The 14,237-nt window shown below is 43.1% G+C and overlaps 1 protein-coding gene across 1 annotated transcript in view; it reads left to right on the plus strand.

Moving 5' to 3' along the window:
• Positions 1 to 14,237, plus strand: part of IPPK (inositol-pentakisphosphate 2-kinase) — an 80,251-nt gene that overhangs the window by 62,886 nt on the left and 3,128 nt on the right. Inside the window, exon 12 of the mRNA XM_077138780.1 lies at positions 9,502 to 9,581. Coding sequence (XP_076994895.1) covers positions 9,502 to 9,581 — 80 coding nt within the window. The remainder of the gene's footprint in view (positions 1 to 9,501; positions 9,582 to 14,237) is intronic.

Below are 14,237 nucleotides of genomic sequence, written 5' to 3' on the forward strand. Positions count from 1 at the left end.
GGGCACATGGTGAACACAGAGTTTCTCTTTCATCTGGAAGGGCACATAGTGAACATAGCGTCATCTGCTAGCTTCCTCTCCTGGCTTCCTGTTTCATGAAGTTCCCTGGGAGGCATTTTCCTTTTTTATCTCTAAAGGTTGCTGGCTGGGGGACTCTGTTTGTCATGGCTATGTCATTCTGCTCTGCTCTCTCTGAATCTCTCATTGTCCAAAATGCTTCCTCTTTTTTAGCACTCTAGAAACTAATCAAGACCTACCCGAATGGGTGGAGACATGTCACCTAATCCAGTTTAACAGTGGCTCTTGATTAAATCACACCCCCAGGGGAATGATCTAATTACAGTTTCAAGCATGCAATGCTGAATAGGAATTAGAAGAGACGGCTGCCTTTACAAAATGGGATTAGTATTAAAACATGGCTTTTCTAAGGTACATACATCATTTCAAACCAGCACAGTACCTTTTTCCTGTCTTCTAGCTTTTGTGTACCTCTAGGTCTGCTATATTTTACAGTGTGAGCCCTGAGAGCACCTTTACCAGAGGCATAATATGAAATCATGCAGTATCTGTCTTTTTGGGTCTGGTTTATTTCACTCAGCATTATGTCCTCAGGGTTCATCCATGTTGTCATGTGCTTCGGGACCGCATGTCATCTTACTGCTTCATAATATTCCATCGTAAGTACACACCACATTTTGTTGATCCACCTGTCTGTTGACAGACACTTGGGTTGTTTCTATGTCTTGGCAGTTCGTGTTGCAAATGTCTGTTCGTGTTGCTTTCTACTCTTCTGGATATATACTGAATATTGGTATTGCTGGGTCATAGGGCAACTCAATATTTAGTTTTCTTAAGAATTGCCAAACTGTCTTCCGCAGTGGCTGCACCATTATACGATGCCACCAATAGTGAAGAAGTGTTCCAGTTTCTCTGTGTCCCCTCCAGCATTTGCAGTTTTCTGTTTACCAGCAACCATTCTTTTTTTTCCTTTTTTTATTAATTTTTAATTTAAAAAAATATATAACTAACAAAAACATTCTTAACTTATGATCATTCCATTCTACATATATAATCAGTAATTCACAATATCATCACATTGTTGCATATTCATCATCATGATCATTTCTTAGAACATTTGCATCAATTTAGAAAAAGAAAAAAACAACAGAAAAAAATTCGTACATACCATACCCCTTTCCCCTCCCTTTCGTTGATCACTAGCATTTCAATCTAAATTTATTTTAACATTTGTTCCCCCTATTATTTATTTTTATTCCATATGTTTTACTCATCTGTTGATAAGGTAGATAAAAGGAGCATCAGACAAAAGGTTTTCACAATCACACAGTCACATTGTGAAAGCTATATCATTATGCAATCATGTTCAAGAAACATGGCTACTGGAATACAGCTCCACATTTTCAGGCAGTTCCCTCAGCCTCTCCATTACATCTTGACTAACAAGGTGATAAGTATTTAACGCATAAGAATAACTTCCAGGATAGCCTCTCATGTCTGTTTGGAATCTCTCAGCCATTGACACTTTATTTTGTCTCATTTCACTCTTCCCCCTTCTGGTCGAGAAGGTTTTCTCAGTCCGTTGATACTGAGTCTCAGCTCATTCTAGGATTTCTGTCCCAAGTTGCCAGGAAGGTCCACACCCCTGGGAGTCATGTTGGCTGGAGAGAGGCCACATCTGAGTAACAAAAGAGGTTCTCTTGGGGGTGACCCTTAGGCCTAATTTTAAGTAGGTTTGACCTATCCTTTGTGGGGTTAAGTTTTGTATGAACAAACCCCAAGATTGGGGGTTCAGTCTATTGCTTTGGTTGTCCCCACTGCTTGTGAGAATATCAAGAATGTCACCATTCCCCAAAGGGGACTTTGCAAATTCTTCTTTATTCACTGTTCAAATTGCTCTGGGATTTATCAGGGCATCACTCTGGACAAATCAACAAAATCTCATGCCCTACTCAAGGTTCCATGTAGTTATGGTGTTCACTTAAGCTGTCCACATAAGTTATATTAGGAAATGCACTAGTCAAAATATAAATTTTGTACCAAATAAACATTTTTTGCTTTAGTCTCACACATAAGTTAAAAATTTAAAATATTAATTACCGTCCATTTTCAGCACCGTGCAGTAATGACAGTCCTTTGTTCTTCATGATGCAAAAACATTTTTAAATTTGTACATTTAGTCACTATCATTATACACTCTTGGCATTCCTAGATTATATCATCTCAGCCTTTATCGTCTTTCTTTCTGATTTCGTTTGTGCCCCAGCCCTCCTCCCTCTATCATTCAGCTCCATTCAGTGTTTTAACATAATTGTATTACGGTTAGGTAGTATCGTGCTATCCATTTCTGAGGTTTTACAATTGTTCCCAACCAGCAACCATTCTTAAAGGTGTGAGATGATATCTCATTGTTGTGTGAATTTGCATTGCCCTTATAGCCAATGAAGGTGAGCATCAGAAAGATCCCACCCAGGGCCAGCGATAGTGGCACAGTGGCAGAACCTGTCATGCTGGAGACCCGGGTTCAATTCCTAGTGCCTGTCCATGCAAAACATAAAAAAATAAAAAAGAACCCACCCAGCGGTACTGAATGAGGATTAAAGAACTTGGCTCTTTTGGGGGGTACTTAACGAATTTGAACCAGCACAGATGTGAATAAACATTGTTCTGAAGAGCAAATACAAATGACTAAAGAGCATATGAAAGAGATATTCGTATCTTTAGTCCATTTTATAATGAGATTGTTTGTTCTTTTGTTGTTAGCTGTATCATTTTATGTATACAGGATATCAAACCTTTATCCGATATGTGGCTTCCAAATATTTTTTCCATTGAGTTGGCTGCCTCTTCACCTTTTTGACAAAGTCCTTTTAGGCACTTAAGTGTTTGATCTTAAGGGGTTCCCATTTATCTAGTTTTTCTTTTGCTGCTTGTGTTTTAGATGTAACGTTTAAGAAGCTTCCTCCTATCATTAGGTCTTGAAGATGTTTCCTTACATTTTCTTCTAGGAGTTTTATGTTACTGGCTCTTACGTTTAGATCTTTAATCCATTTTGAATTAATTCTTGTATAGGGTGTAAGGTAAGGGTCCTTTTTCATTCTTTTGGCTATTGATATCCCATTCCCCCATGCCCATTGATTGAAAAGACTGTTCTGTCCCAGTTCAGTGGATTTGGGGGCCTTATCAAAGATCAATTGTCCATAGATTTGGTCGTCTGTTTCCACACTCTCAGTTCAGTTCCACTGGTTGATCTTCTGTCTTTGTGCCAGTACCACGCTGTTTTGACCACTGTGGCTTTTATAATAAGTAAGCTTTAAAGTCAACAAGTGTTAGTCCTCCCAGTTTACTCTTCTTTTTAAGGAAATCTTTGCTATTCAGGGTCTCTTTCCCCTCCAAATAAATTTGATAACTAGTTTTTCCATGTCTTCAAAGTAGGATATTGGGATTTTGATTGATACTGCATTGAATTTGCAGATCAGTCTTCCTATCCATGAGGAAGGAATATCTTTTCATCTATTTAAGTCATTTTTTATTTCTTTTGGCAATGTTTTGTGATTTTCTGTGTATAAGCCCTTGACATCCTTGGTTAGCTTTATTCCTAGGTACCTGATTCTTCTGGTTGCTATTTTGAGTGGAATGTTTTCCTTAATTGTCTCCTCAGATAGGTCATTGCTTGTGCATCGAAACATTACTGGTTTTGTCCATTAATCTTAAATCGAAGCACTTTTATTAGCCCAGGTAGCTTTGTTGTAGATTTCTCAGAGATTTCTAAGTATAAAATCATGTCATCTGCAAATAAAGAAAGTTTTATTTCTTTCTCTTTCCTGATTACTCTACTAGGACTTCAGTACAACGTTGAATAATAGTGGTCATGTCATCTGCAAATAAAGAAAGTTTTATTTCTTTCTCTTTCCTGATTACTAGGACTTCAGTACAACGTTGAATAATAGTGGTGACAGTGGGCATCTTTGTCTCGTTCCTGATCTTAGGGGGAAAGCTGTCAATCTCTCATAGTTAAGTGTGGCGCTGGCTATGGGTTTTTGATATATGCCCTTTATCATATTGAGGAGGTTTCTTCAATTCCTACCTTTTGAAGTGTTTTTATCAGGAAAGGATGGGGAATTTTGTCAAATAACTTTTTCAGCATCAGTTAGTATGATCATGTGTCTTTTCCCTTTCGATTTGTATATTATGTTGATTGATTTTCTTGGGCTGAACCATCCTTGCATTCCTGGTATAAATCTCACTTGGTCATGATGTATAATTCTTCTGATGTGTTGTTGGATTTGATTGGCTAGTATTTTGTTGAGAATTTTTGCATCTGTGTTCATTAGGGAGATTGGTCTATAGTTTTCCTTTTTTGTAGTGGCTTTATCCGGTTTTGGTAGTATGGTGATGTTGGCTTCATAAAATGACTTAGGTAGCATTCCTTTTCCTTAATTTTTTGGTAGAGTTTGAGCAGGATTGGTGTCAGTTCTTTTGGGAATGTTTGATAAAATTTCCTGTGATGCCTTTTCTTTGTAGGAAGATTTTTGATGACTGAATTTTTTTACTTGGAATTGGGCTGTTGAGATCTGTTTCTTATTGAGTCAGTATAGGTAGTTCATGTGTTTCTAGGAATTTGTCCATTTCATCTAACTTGTCTAGTTTATTGATGTATAGTTATTCATAGTATTCTCTTTGATCTTTAAAAATCCATGGTAACCATCTCCCTCTCATTTCTGATTTTGTTTATTTGTGTCGTCTCTTTTTTTCTTTGTTAATCTAGCTAGGGTTTTCTCAATTTTATTGATTTTCTCAAAGAACTAACTTTTGGTTTTGTTGATTCTATTGTTTTATTGTTGTCCAGTTTATTTCTGCTTTAATGTTTGTTATTTCTCTTATTTTATTTGCTTTGGGATTAGTTTGTTGTTCTTTATCTCATTCCTCTAGGTGAGCAGCTTAGTCCTCAATTTTTACTCATTCTTGTTTTTTAACATAGACATTTAGGGCAATAAATTTCTCTCTCAGCACAGCCTTTGCTGCATCCCATAAGTTTTGATATGTTGTGTTCTCATTTTCATTTGTTTCCAGATATTTACTGATTTTTCTAGCAATTTCTTCTTTGACCCACTGATTATTTAAGAGTGTGTTGTTTAATCTCCATATATTTGCGACAGCTCTGGGTTTTTGTGGTGGCTATTTCCAGCTTCATTCTGTTGTGGTCAGAGAATGTGTTTTGGATAATTTCAATCTTACTAAATTTATAAAGACTCAGCATATGATCTACCCTGTAGAACGTTCCATGTGGACTAGAGAAGAATGTATATCCTGGTGTTTTCGGGTACAATGACCTATATATATTTGTTAGGTCAAATTCATTTATCATATTGTTTGATTCTGTTTCCTTGTTGATACTCTGTCTGGCTGATTGAAGTCTCCCACTATTATTGTTGAAATGCCTGTCACTCCTTTCAGTTTTGCCAGTGTTTGTCTCATGTACTTTGGAGCTCCTTAATTGGGAGTATAAAAGTTTATGATTGTTATTTCTTCTTGGTGAATTGCCCCTTTCACTCATATATAGTGTCTTTCTTTGTCTCTTATGTTTTTACATTTAAAGTCTATTTTATCTGATGTTAGTATAGCTACTCCTGCTTTCTTTTGGTTACAGCTTGCATAGAACATCTTTTTCCATCCTTTCACTTTCGATCTAATTGAGTCCTTGGATGTAAGATGTGTCTCCTGTAGACAGCATATAAATGGACTATATTTTAAATCCATTCTGCCAATCTTTATCTTTTAGTTGGTAAGTTTAGTCTGTTAAAGTTCAAAGTTATTACTGTAAAAACAGTTCTTGAATCTACCTTCTTATCCTTTAGTTATTGTCAGCTGTGTATTTTCTTTTCCCTCTCTCTCTTTTTATCCTTTGTATTTCCCTTACTGGTACTCTTCAATTCTCTGCCTTCCAGACCTCCTGCTCCTGTCCTTTTCTTCAGCTTAAAGGACTCCCTTATTATTTCTTGTAGGGCAGGTCTCTTGTTGACTAGTTTTCTCAGTGTTTGAAGATTTTAATCTCTCCCTCAACATTAAAGGACAATGTGGCTGGATAAAGAATTCTTGGCTGGAAGCCTTTCTCATTCAAGATCTTAACTATATCCGACCACTCACTGGGTTCTTGCTTCCATGGTGCTGTTGAATAGTTCAGAGTTAGTCTTACGTGTTTTCCTTGCGTGCAGTAGGTTGCTTTTCTCCTGCTGCTTTCAGGACTTTTTGTTTCTCTTCAACATTTGACAGACTGATTAGTATGTGTCTTGGGGTATGCCTGTTTGGGTTTATTCTGTTTGGAGTTTGCTGGGCCTCTTTGATTTGCATATTTATATCTTTCATAAGGGTTGGGAAGTTTCCGCCCATTATATCTTCAGTACCTTTCCCAGCCTTTTACTCTTCTCCCTCTGGGACACCAGTGATTGTTATATTTGTGTGCCTTTTGTTGTCCATCATTTCCCTAATATCCAGTTCCATTTTTTTCCATCTTTCTTGCTATTTGTTCTTTTGGACACTCTAGTTCAATTGTCCTGTCTTCTAGCTCACTTCACTTCTGCTTATTTGATCCTGCTGTCATGTTTCCAGTATATTGGTCTCATGTACCTTTCATTTCTGTGAGATCTGCCATTTTTCTACTTAATCTTTTAGGTTATTTTTATACTCTTCTAGTGTCTTCCTGATATCCTTTTTGTTTTTAAATAAATATCCTTGAATAGTTGTCCTGTATTCTGTGTCCCCTCGAGTTTTGATTTGGTCATTGGCTGGGCTGTTTTGCTTGGATTTTCACATGCTTTGTGATTTTGTTGTTGTTTTTTTATTATCTTAGTAAGGCTATTCTGCAAGTTGGTTTCCTTCATTTGTCTAAACTTTTGTATTTACTTGGTTTGTCAGTAATCCCCACCAAACCGAGGCTCCGATCTCATTTAGGGGGTACAGTTCTTTGAGAGGGTCTATTAAAAGCTGACCAGGGTGTACAGGTACTTCAGTGGCAGAATACCTGCCCCTCACGCAGATACCTGGGCTCGAGTCCCAGCGTGTGTGCTCCCCTCCCCCGACAAAAGTAATAATGAAGAAAAAAATTAAAATGTAATAAAAATGTAAAAGCAACAACAAAACATACCTCACCAGTAGTAGGTTCCAAAGTCAGAAAGTGACAGCCAGTGTATTGGGAATGAGCTTAGACTGGTGTTCTCAGAAGGGAGAGAAAATAATAAATAAAATTTAAATAGAAAAATTAAAAACCGATACATATATAAAGATAGAAAATATATATAAGTAAAAATAAATTAAAAAATAAAAAAGTAATAATACTAATAAAAATATACATACAGAAAAAAAATATATTTAAAAAGGGGAGAAAGGGGGGAAAAAAAACCTAGGCAGATAGAGAGCTTGCCAGCCTGCGGTTACTGCTTCTCGCCAGCAGGTGGCGCCCTGAGGCCCGTCCCCGTCAGGACTGCAGCGGCTGGAGAGATGGCATGCAGGGTGGGGGCTGGGGGAGCTGACCCGTAGCGCCCGGTGCCCAACGGATCCACCACACTCCCCACATGATGGGCCGTGTGCGCTCCCAGAACCTGGGCCTTGCTCTTTGTGGTGGCCGGCTGGGCTTCCTCGGATCTCCCCGTGGGCGTTTCCAGCTGCAGGGCTGCTTGGGGAGGTCTCCCCACCAGAGCTGGGGTGCAGGGACCTCAGCTCCCTCCGAGCCGCAGCCCAGTGGGGATCACGGCCAGTCCTGTGTACCCCACTGTCCCCATCCCAATCCCCCCTCCCCTCCTCTCCCCAGCACACTGAGACCCCCTTTGATGGCCTTGTCCCGGGACTGCAGTCCTGGTCACTCTCTCCCTGTCCACTGTCTTGTTCCCCCAGCAGGGGTGAATTCAGTCCCCCACACTCTGCCGTGTTCCCGGAAGTCTGTACTGTTTATAGTCTCTGTTAGATACTGCAGATATTTTCTCCTTGTCTTTCTCTTGTTATTTACCCTGAATTATCACATCACAAAAGGTTTTAATTTTGAAGTTTTCAGATCCGTCAGTCTTTCCTTTTTGCTTCTAGGTTTCATGTCTTGCTTAGAAAATCCTGCCCTATGCTAAGAATATACTAAATATTCTCCTATCCTCTTCCTCACCACCATCCCACCCCTGCCAGTATTTGGCTTTGATCCTTTTGTATAGGATTTTTTGCAAATTACATCAAGTAACTGGTTCCTTACATAAATTAATGGAGCGTAAATACAGGAGTTGCTTGGTTCCTCGTATTGTAAAAGGTTATCCAAGTCCAAAAAGGAACCCATCAGTATTCCTCAAGTGACCCTGCTCTCTTTGATTCTCCCACTTCTTCCCATACAATCCTGTGTTTTAGAAGCTGCAGCTTAGATATGTTTCCTAAGGGCAGGCTTCCTGGTTGTATGAAATTAATTTGAGAAGAAAGATTGAATGGGGGACAAGAGGTTATGGCCTGTTGTTGATACAAATGTGGAGGCCAGTGAAAAATGCATAAGGCTCGATTCCTTTTTGGTAGCTAGTTTACTTTTTTAAAAGTTGAAGCTATTCAGTCTAAAAATTTCAAATGATTTATGAAAATTCAAAGAAGATAGAGGGAAACAGTGCCCAAATTGTTCTCCCCAGAGGTAGCGATTGATAACATTTTGGCGGCTGCCCTTTCTGCTCTGTCTGTGCATCTGTTTTGACTTACGTTGGCTCCTAGCACGTGTTTGCAGCGTCTGCGGTGGACACGTCTCCGGGTCACTCGTGCAGACGGACGGGGACGCGTCGCGTGGCGTGACATGTCAGAGTGCGGACCTCGGGGCCAGGCTGCCTGAGTTTGAGTCCCAGCCCTGTCGCTCACTAGCGGTGTCACGTTGGACACGTCGCTCTCTCAGGATATACCTCAGTTTCCGTATCTGTGTACTGGCAGGCACTGCTTCCCCAGGGAGCGGGCCGAGCGGGTGGTCCCTGCGCTTGCCTTCTGTCTGCAGCGTCATCCATCAGGGCCTCCCAAGCGTCCCTCAGGGCCTGGGGTTGTCTGACATTTTGTTGGGACCAGCAATGCCTGCAGAGCGTCTCCTGCATGTCTTCGTGAAGGCATAAGCAGGCAGCTGTGCTTGCTCAGTGCTCTTACTGTGGCCGCCACCCCCGGGAGCTTCTGGGCCCGGGGTTAGGGCATTTTGAGGATGAATCGTGCTCTCTCTCCAGAGACGGTGGTTACCTCCCGGAAGACAGGATAAATAAGGAATGAGATTCAGGGTTTGGACTCAGGAGCCCACATTCTTCTCGATGTGAAGAGGTCGCAGGGCAGGGCTGGCGTGGTGAGGCATCCTGCAGGCTGAGCCTGGGCGCCCTCCTTGCCCTGGGGCACCTCTGCCGGTGCCTGAGGCACTCGTCCGTCCTTGGCCGCGGGGAAGGTGGGATGTGACGCTGGGAGGGCGGGGAGACCTGGAGCTAACTTCTCCGTCCCCTTCAGGTCCAGCAGTACCGAGTCGCCATGACCGCCAAGGACTGCTCCATCATGATCGCCCTCTCCCCCTGCCTGCAGGATGAAAGGTGAGGGGCCTGCCGGGGGGCTTGCGGGGGGTGCAGACCCTTGGACAGGCCATGTCCTGTATAGAGGCCCATCGCCCAGGCCCCCCATAGCCAGGGTCTGCCTCTTGCTCGCTGGGAGCTTGTAATGCAGCCAAAAAGATACTGATAGGAGACAACTGAGAATGGTTGTTACTAAAATAAAAATGCTATTTATTCGCTAAGAAGAAAATGGAAGGGCTTTGAAGAACTTGGGATGCTATGGTACAAAACCATTCCTCTCAGAGAAAACCCAGGACCCCATCAGGGCTCCAGTGAAATCGGAGGTGTTAGAGGATTTCCACCACATCAGCTTGATTTCCTGATGTTGTTACCATCTCTGTCATTTGGAGTCACAGCGTACTCAAGTCTTCGCTGCTTCCACGAATCACTGGTCAGGTTTTGCAGCCTATCCTGCTTAGTCCTGGACACCCCTGTGCAACCTGACATTATTCTTGTTGTGATTAGAAAGCATCATCAGTGATGATCTTCTCATATTCCTTTCTCTTCTTTAGGGGTACCAAAGTCCACACAAAGAATTTACTAAATGTTGTGCATTCTTCTTGGTAATTAATCTTGCTTTTCTGGGTCAGGATGACCTGTGGTGGCTCCCAGCCATTGGTTTCTCTTGGCCCTTAGAACTAACAGCCCCCAGGGAGTCCTGTGCCCCACAGGTACGGAGTTGACCATGTTCCGTGTGAGGTACTGAGGACATGTCGACAGGGCCTAACTGAGGTACTCAAAGGGCTATTTGGCATAGGCGAAAACTGTTGCAGCCTAATAAGATACTCCCAGTGTTTTGTCGTGGTTAATACTTAATTTGTGGGAGAACCCACCAAGTTCTTTGTATCCATCACCTTCTTGAATCAGGACACAGCTAGGAAAGGAAGCATGCCGGAATGCAGAGTGCTCTGGCAGAACTGCAGGGAAGACGGTACAGAGGCTGAGGGGGTGTGGAGAGGAGCCGCTGCAGGGCGGGCACGGGACCAGCTTCCTCCGGGGACTGCGCGTCAGGCGTGCGGCTGCAGCAGTGAGAGCAGAGACCCCGCATAGGGGCTGTGTGCCCTGACTGTCCCCCAGAGGCTCGTGCCCTGGGGACGGAGTGGAGGGACAGAGCACCACATCTGGGACAACACGGAAAGACACGGGCGTGGGTTGGAAGTGACAGGACAGCAAAACAGGAAAAGGTCCAGGGCGTCAGTGGGCAGTTCAAGAAGAAGAGAGGTAAAAGGTGTGAAAAGGGCTCAACTTAGCTGCTTTAAGATGACATCCTTCTTTTTGCCTTTATCAAATTGGCAGAGATGTAAGAAAAATAAAAAGAAAGAAAGAGAAACAAAAAGAAAACTCAGTGTGGAGAGAATACGGTAAAATGGGCACACTCACTCCTGGAGTGCAGATTTGTGCAGGATTTGTCTGGGCGATTGTCCCGGCGATTGCCCTGCTGATTGTCCCTGTGCTTCTGCTCCCAGGAATTCGTTTCCCAGCGGCCCCACAGCTGGGTTAGAATATCTCTTGTGGCATTATTTTGACTTGAAAATTTGAAAACCATCTAAATGTTCAAAAATAAACAGTCAAATTATGATGCACAATATCTATAAATTTGTAACCTTTTTATCATTTACCATTTTACCATAGAAAACTTCCCCGAGCTTTTAGAGGCATATTTAATGACTGTGGTAAGATAGTGAAAAAATGCATCAGAACTTCTCTTAGCAGTTCTTTTACACTTTTCTGTATTTCCTCTGTATCCTATAATAAACATGAATTATATTTTTTAAAATGAGGCAAAACAAAGAAAAGATGGTACGATGGAAAATTTCTCCAATCTTAACTCTTTCCTAAATAATGATTTATTTTAATCTCACAATGTTAAAAAAATGTTTTAAAGCATGCATGTATAAGCTTTGTGTTTAAAAAATTCTATTAGCAGACATGTACCTTTGATTTGGGGGCAGTAAGAATGTAGAAAGTTAGTATTCCACAATTAGGTTGAAGAGGAAAGGGAGGCCTTAAATAAATTCTGATCATCATTTGCAAAAGACTCTAAAGAAGATGGAAAGGTGAGCTGTGCCAGAGCTTTCAGACCCCCGGGCAGCCTTCTGGCGGGGTCACATTCTAGAAGTACAAACACGGACTGGGCAGAGGCCCTGTAACCCGGTGGCCGGGAGAGGTCAGCCCTTAGGCAGCCCACCTGCAGCACCTGTCCTAAGAGAGGGACATAGGCAGGGGGGGCAGACATCGCCATTGCTGCACGCAGGGAGGGACCCCAGAGGACACGTGCGGCAGCAGCGGTGGAGGACAAGGGATGCCGGGGTGGGGTAACAGGCTTCCCGGCTCTTCTCAGGCAAACCAGTTTCCTCCGAGAGCATGTTGAGACCCAGGGCCTCGTGGGCGTAGAGACAGGGTGCCCAGGAGCGAGCTGGGTCTGGGACAGGAAGTGGATCATTTGCAGGGAAGGAAGGGGCTTTTGGAAGGGCTCCCTCCTGGCGGCCCGGTGCACCTCTGCGCAGGTGCTCGTGCTCAGGGGTGGCTGTCAGGAACTCCTGGGTGGGGCTAGGTAACTGTTCTGCTTCCTCTCTAAGTTAGGGGCCATGGTTCTCAGCCTCCCACAGAGAGGTGACTGCCCCTACCCGCACCACCCATTGTGGCACAGTCAGAGACATGCTGATGCTGGAAACCTGTCACAGGGTATCTTGGCATCTTCTCAGTGGGTATTAAACCTGAGACTAAATTTATATGCCCAAACATTAGTACAGCTCACAAGTAGATGGATTATATTCTGACATCACATCAACTAAAATAATTTGTTAACCTAAGGGTTCTTTAGTCTGCTTTGCTACTTCTGCCCTGTCATTAAAAGGAACTATTGATTGGGAACTATTGATTGGATTTCATCTCTGTCGCATCAGGCGTTTTACTTTTTTGGAAACAAGATGGCTGTGAAAGGTGGCGTCTCCACCAGCAGCCCTGGATGCAGCCCTCTCTTTCCTTGACTCTTCCCTGTTCTGCACAGGCTGGCTCGTGGCCTGGGCTCCTCTGGCCCAGCTCCTCGGCCATCCCTTGAATGACACGGTTCCCAGACAGCTTGTTCTCCTGGTCGCCCTCCCAGTGGGTCAGGGCCCCGGAGCAGACACCCATGCCAGGCAGGGGTGGGGCCCTGTGGCCCTTTCCACATCGAGGCTGCCAGGGGGGCACGCCCGGCTGCGCCACGAGGGGAGGCTGGCTCCCGGGACAGCAACCGGGGAGATCTCTCCAAGTCTCCAAGCCCCAGGGGCCAAGGAGTGTTAGGAAAGCTGTATTTGTCAGGAGCTGCCTGAATTGCCGGCTGTTGCTGTTGGTGCCTGTGGAGTTTGTGGCCAGTGCCATCAGATTGCGTTTTTGTCGGTCCCTGTATGACAGTTAGCTTCTTAAAAAAAATCCTCACCTTCATATTATTCATCATGGCATCCATTTATCATGACATTTGACATGAGAAGTTGAGGTTTCCTTTAAAAATATGAAGCTCTTGTCAAATGCCAGAAATGCAGACCATCCCAGGCCGGGTCCAGGGAGCTGCCCGTTGGCAGGCGGCCTCAGGCCTCAGGCGCTTCTCTGTAAAAACAGGGCTGTCCGGGGCAGGCCGGGGTTCTTCCCGCTCAGAAGGTGTGACTCAGAAGCAGGACCTTGATTTGCCAACGTGCTGTTTGTCGTCCTCTGCCATCTCGGAAAGAGTAGTTAGTGATTCCAGTGACTGAGCCAATGATTTATTTTTCCTATAAACAGGATTCTGGAGCAGGATTTGTAAAGACCATTAAGTGAAATTCTAGGCCTGGGAATAGTATCATCGAACATGGCTCCTTCCTGCTCCCAGACAGAAGCTGTCAGAGGTCGTGTGTGTGTTTTGATGATGTTTTCTAAATCTACAAGAGAAGTAAGCATGGAGGAAATATGACTCCAGAATACTTTTCCTAGGCCAAACTGAGTTTATACAATTTATTTAATCAATCATTTGAATGCTTCTTATTGTGCAAAATACTCTGAGAGCTAAGTGGGAAACACAGTAATCTTAGTACAAGATTCAGGGCACTCTCAAAGCATTTTGGGACAAGCATATGAGCATTCTGATGTTTAAAAAATTAAGAAAATAACCCTAAGGAAATAACATACAAAGCTCTGCAGATGTGATTTGAGAAATAAAACATGAAACCAGATCTCTCTGTCCAAATGTGAAAAGCATAAAGGAACATGAGTTTCTCACCAGACGTGGGGAAAAGGCTCATAAAGAGAAGTCTGTTCTCATCTTTTCATACATTTGGCTGTTGAATGGCTAAATCTACTTTTTCCTTGGTTTTGTAATACTTGGCTTATGATAAAGTGACTTTTTCAGCATTCGTTTATGCCACTGGGATACTGGGATATTAAGCACACATTCTACATAACTGTTTTTCCATCTGTGTCAGTCCCCTAGCTCTTTTCCATCTGAGCTAAGCTTCTGTGGTCTGGCTGAGTGCTGGCCTGTCTCACAGTAGGTGTCCTGCCCTGGGGAAGTGACTTCACCTGCGCATGCATATGCTGGCCCAGACAGAGCAGCACACGAGGCATGGCTGCTTTTTGTGGGTTGGGATGAGCAGATTTGGAAGATTTGTGTATTCTGAAAATTGC

The sequence above is a fragment of the Tamandua tetradactyla genome, chromosome 2 (genome assembly GCF_023851605.1).
Source record: "Tamandua tetradactyla isolate mTamTet1 chromosome 2, mTamTet1.pri, whole genome shotgun sequence".
NCBI lineage: Eukaryota > Metazoa > Chordata > Mammalia > Pilosa > Myrmecophagidae > Tamandua > Tamandua tetradactyla.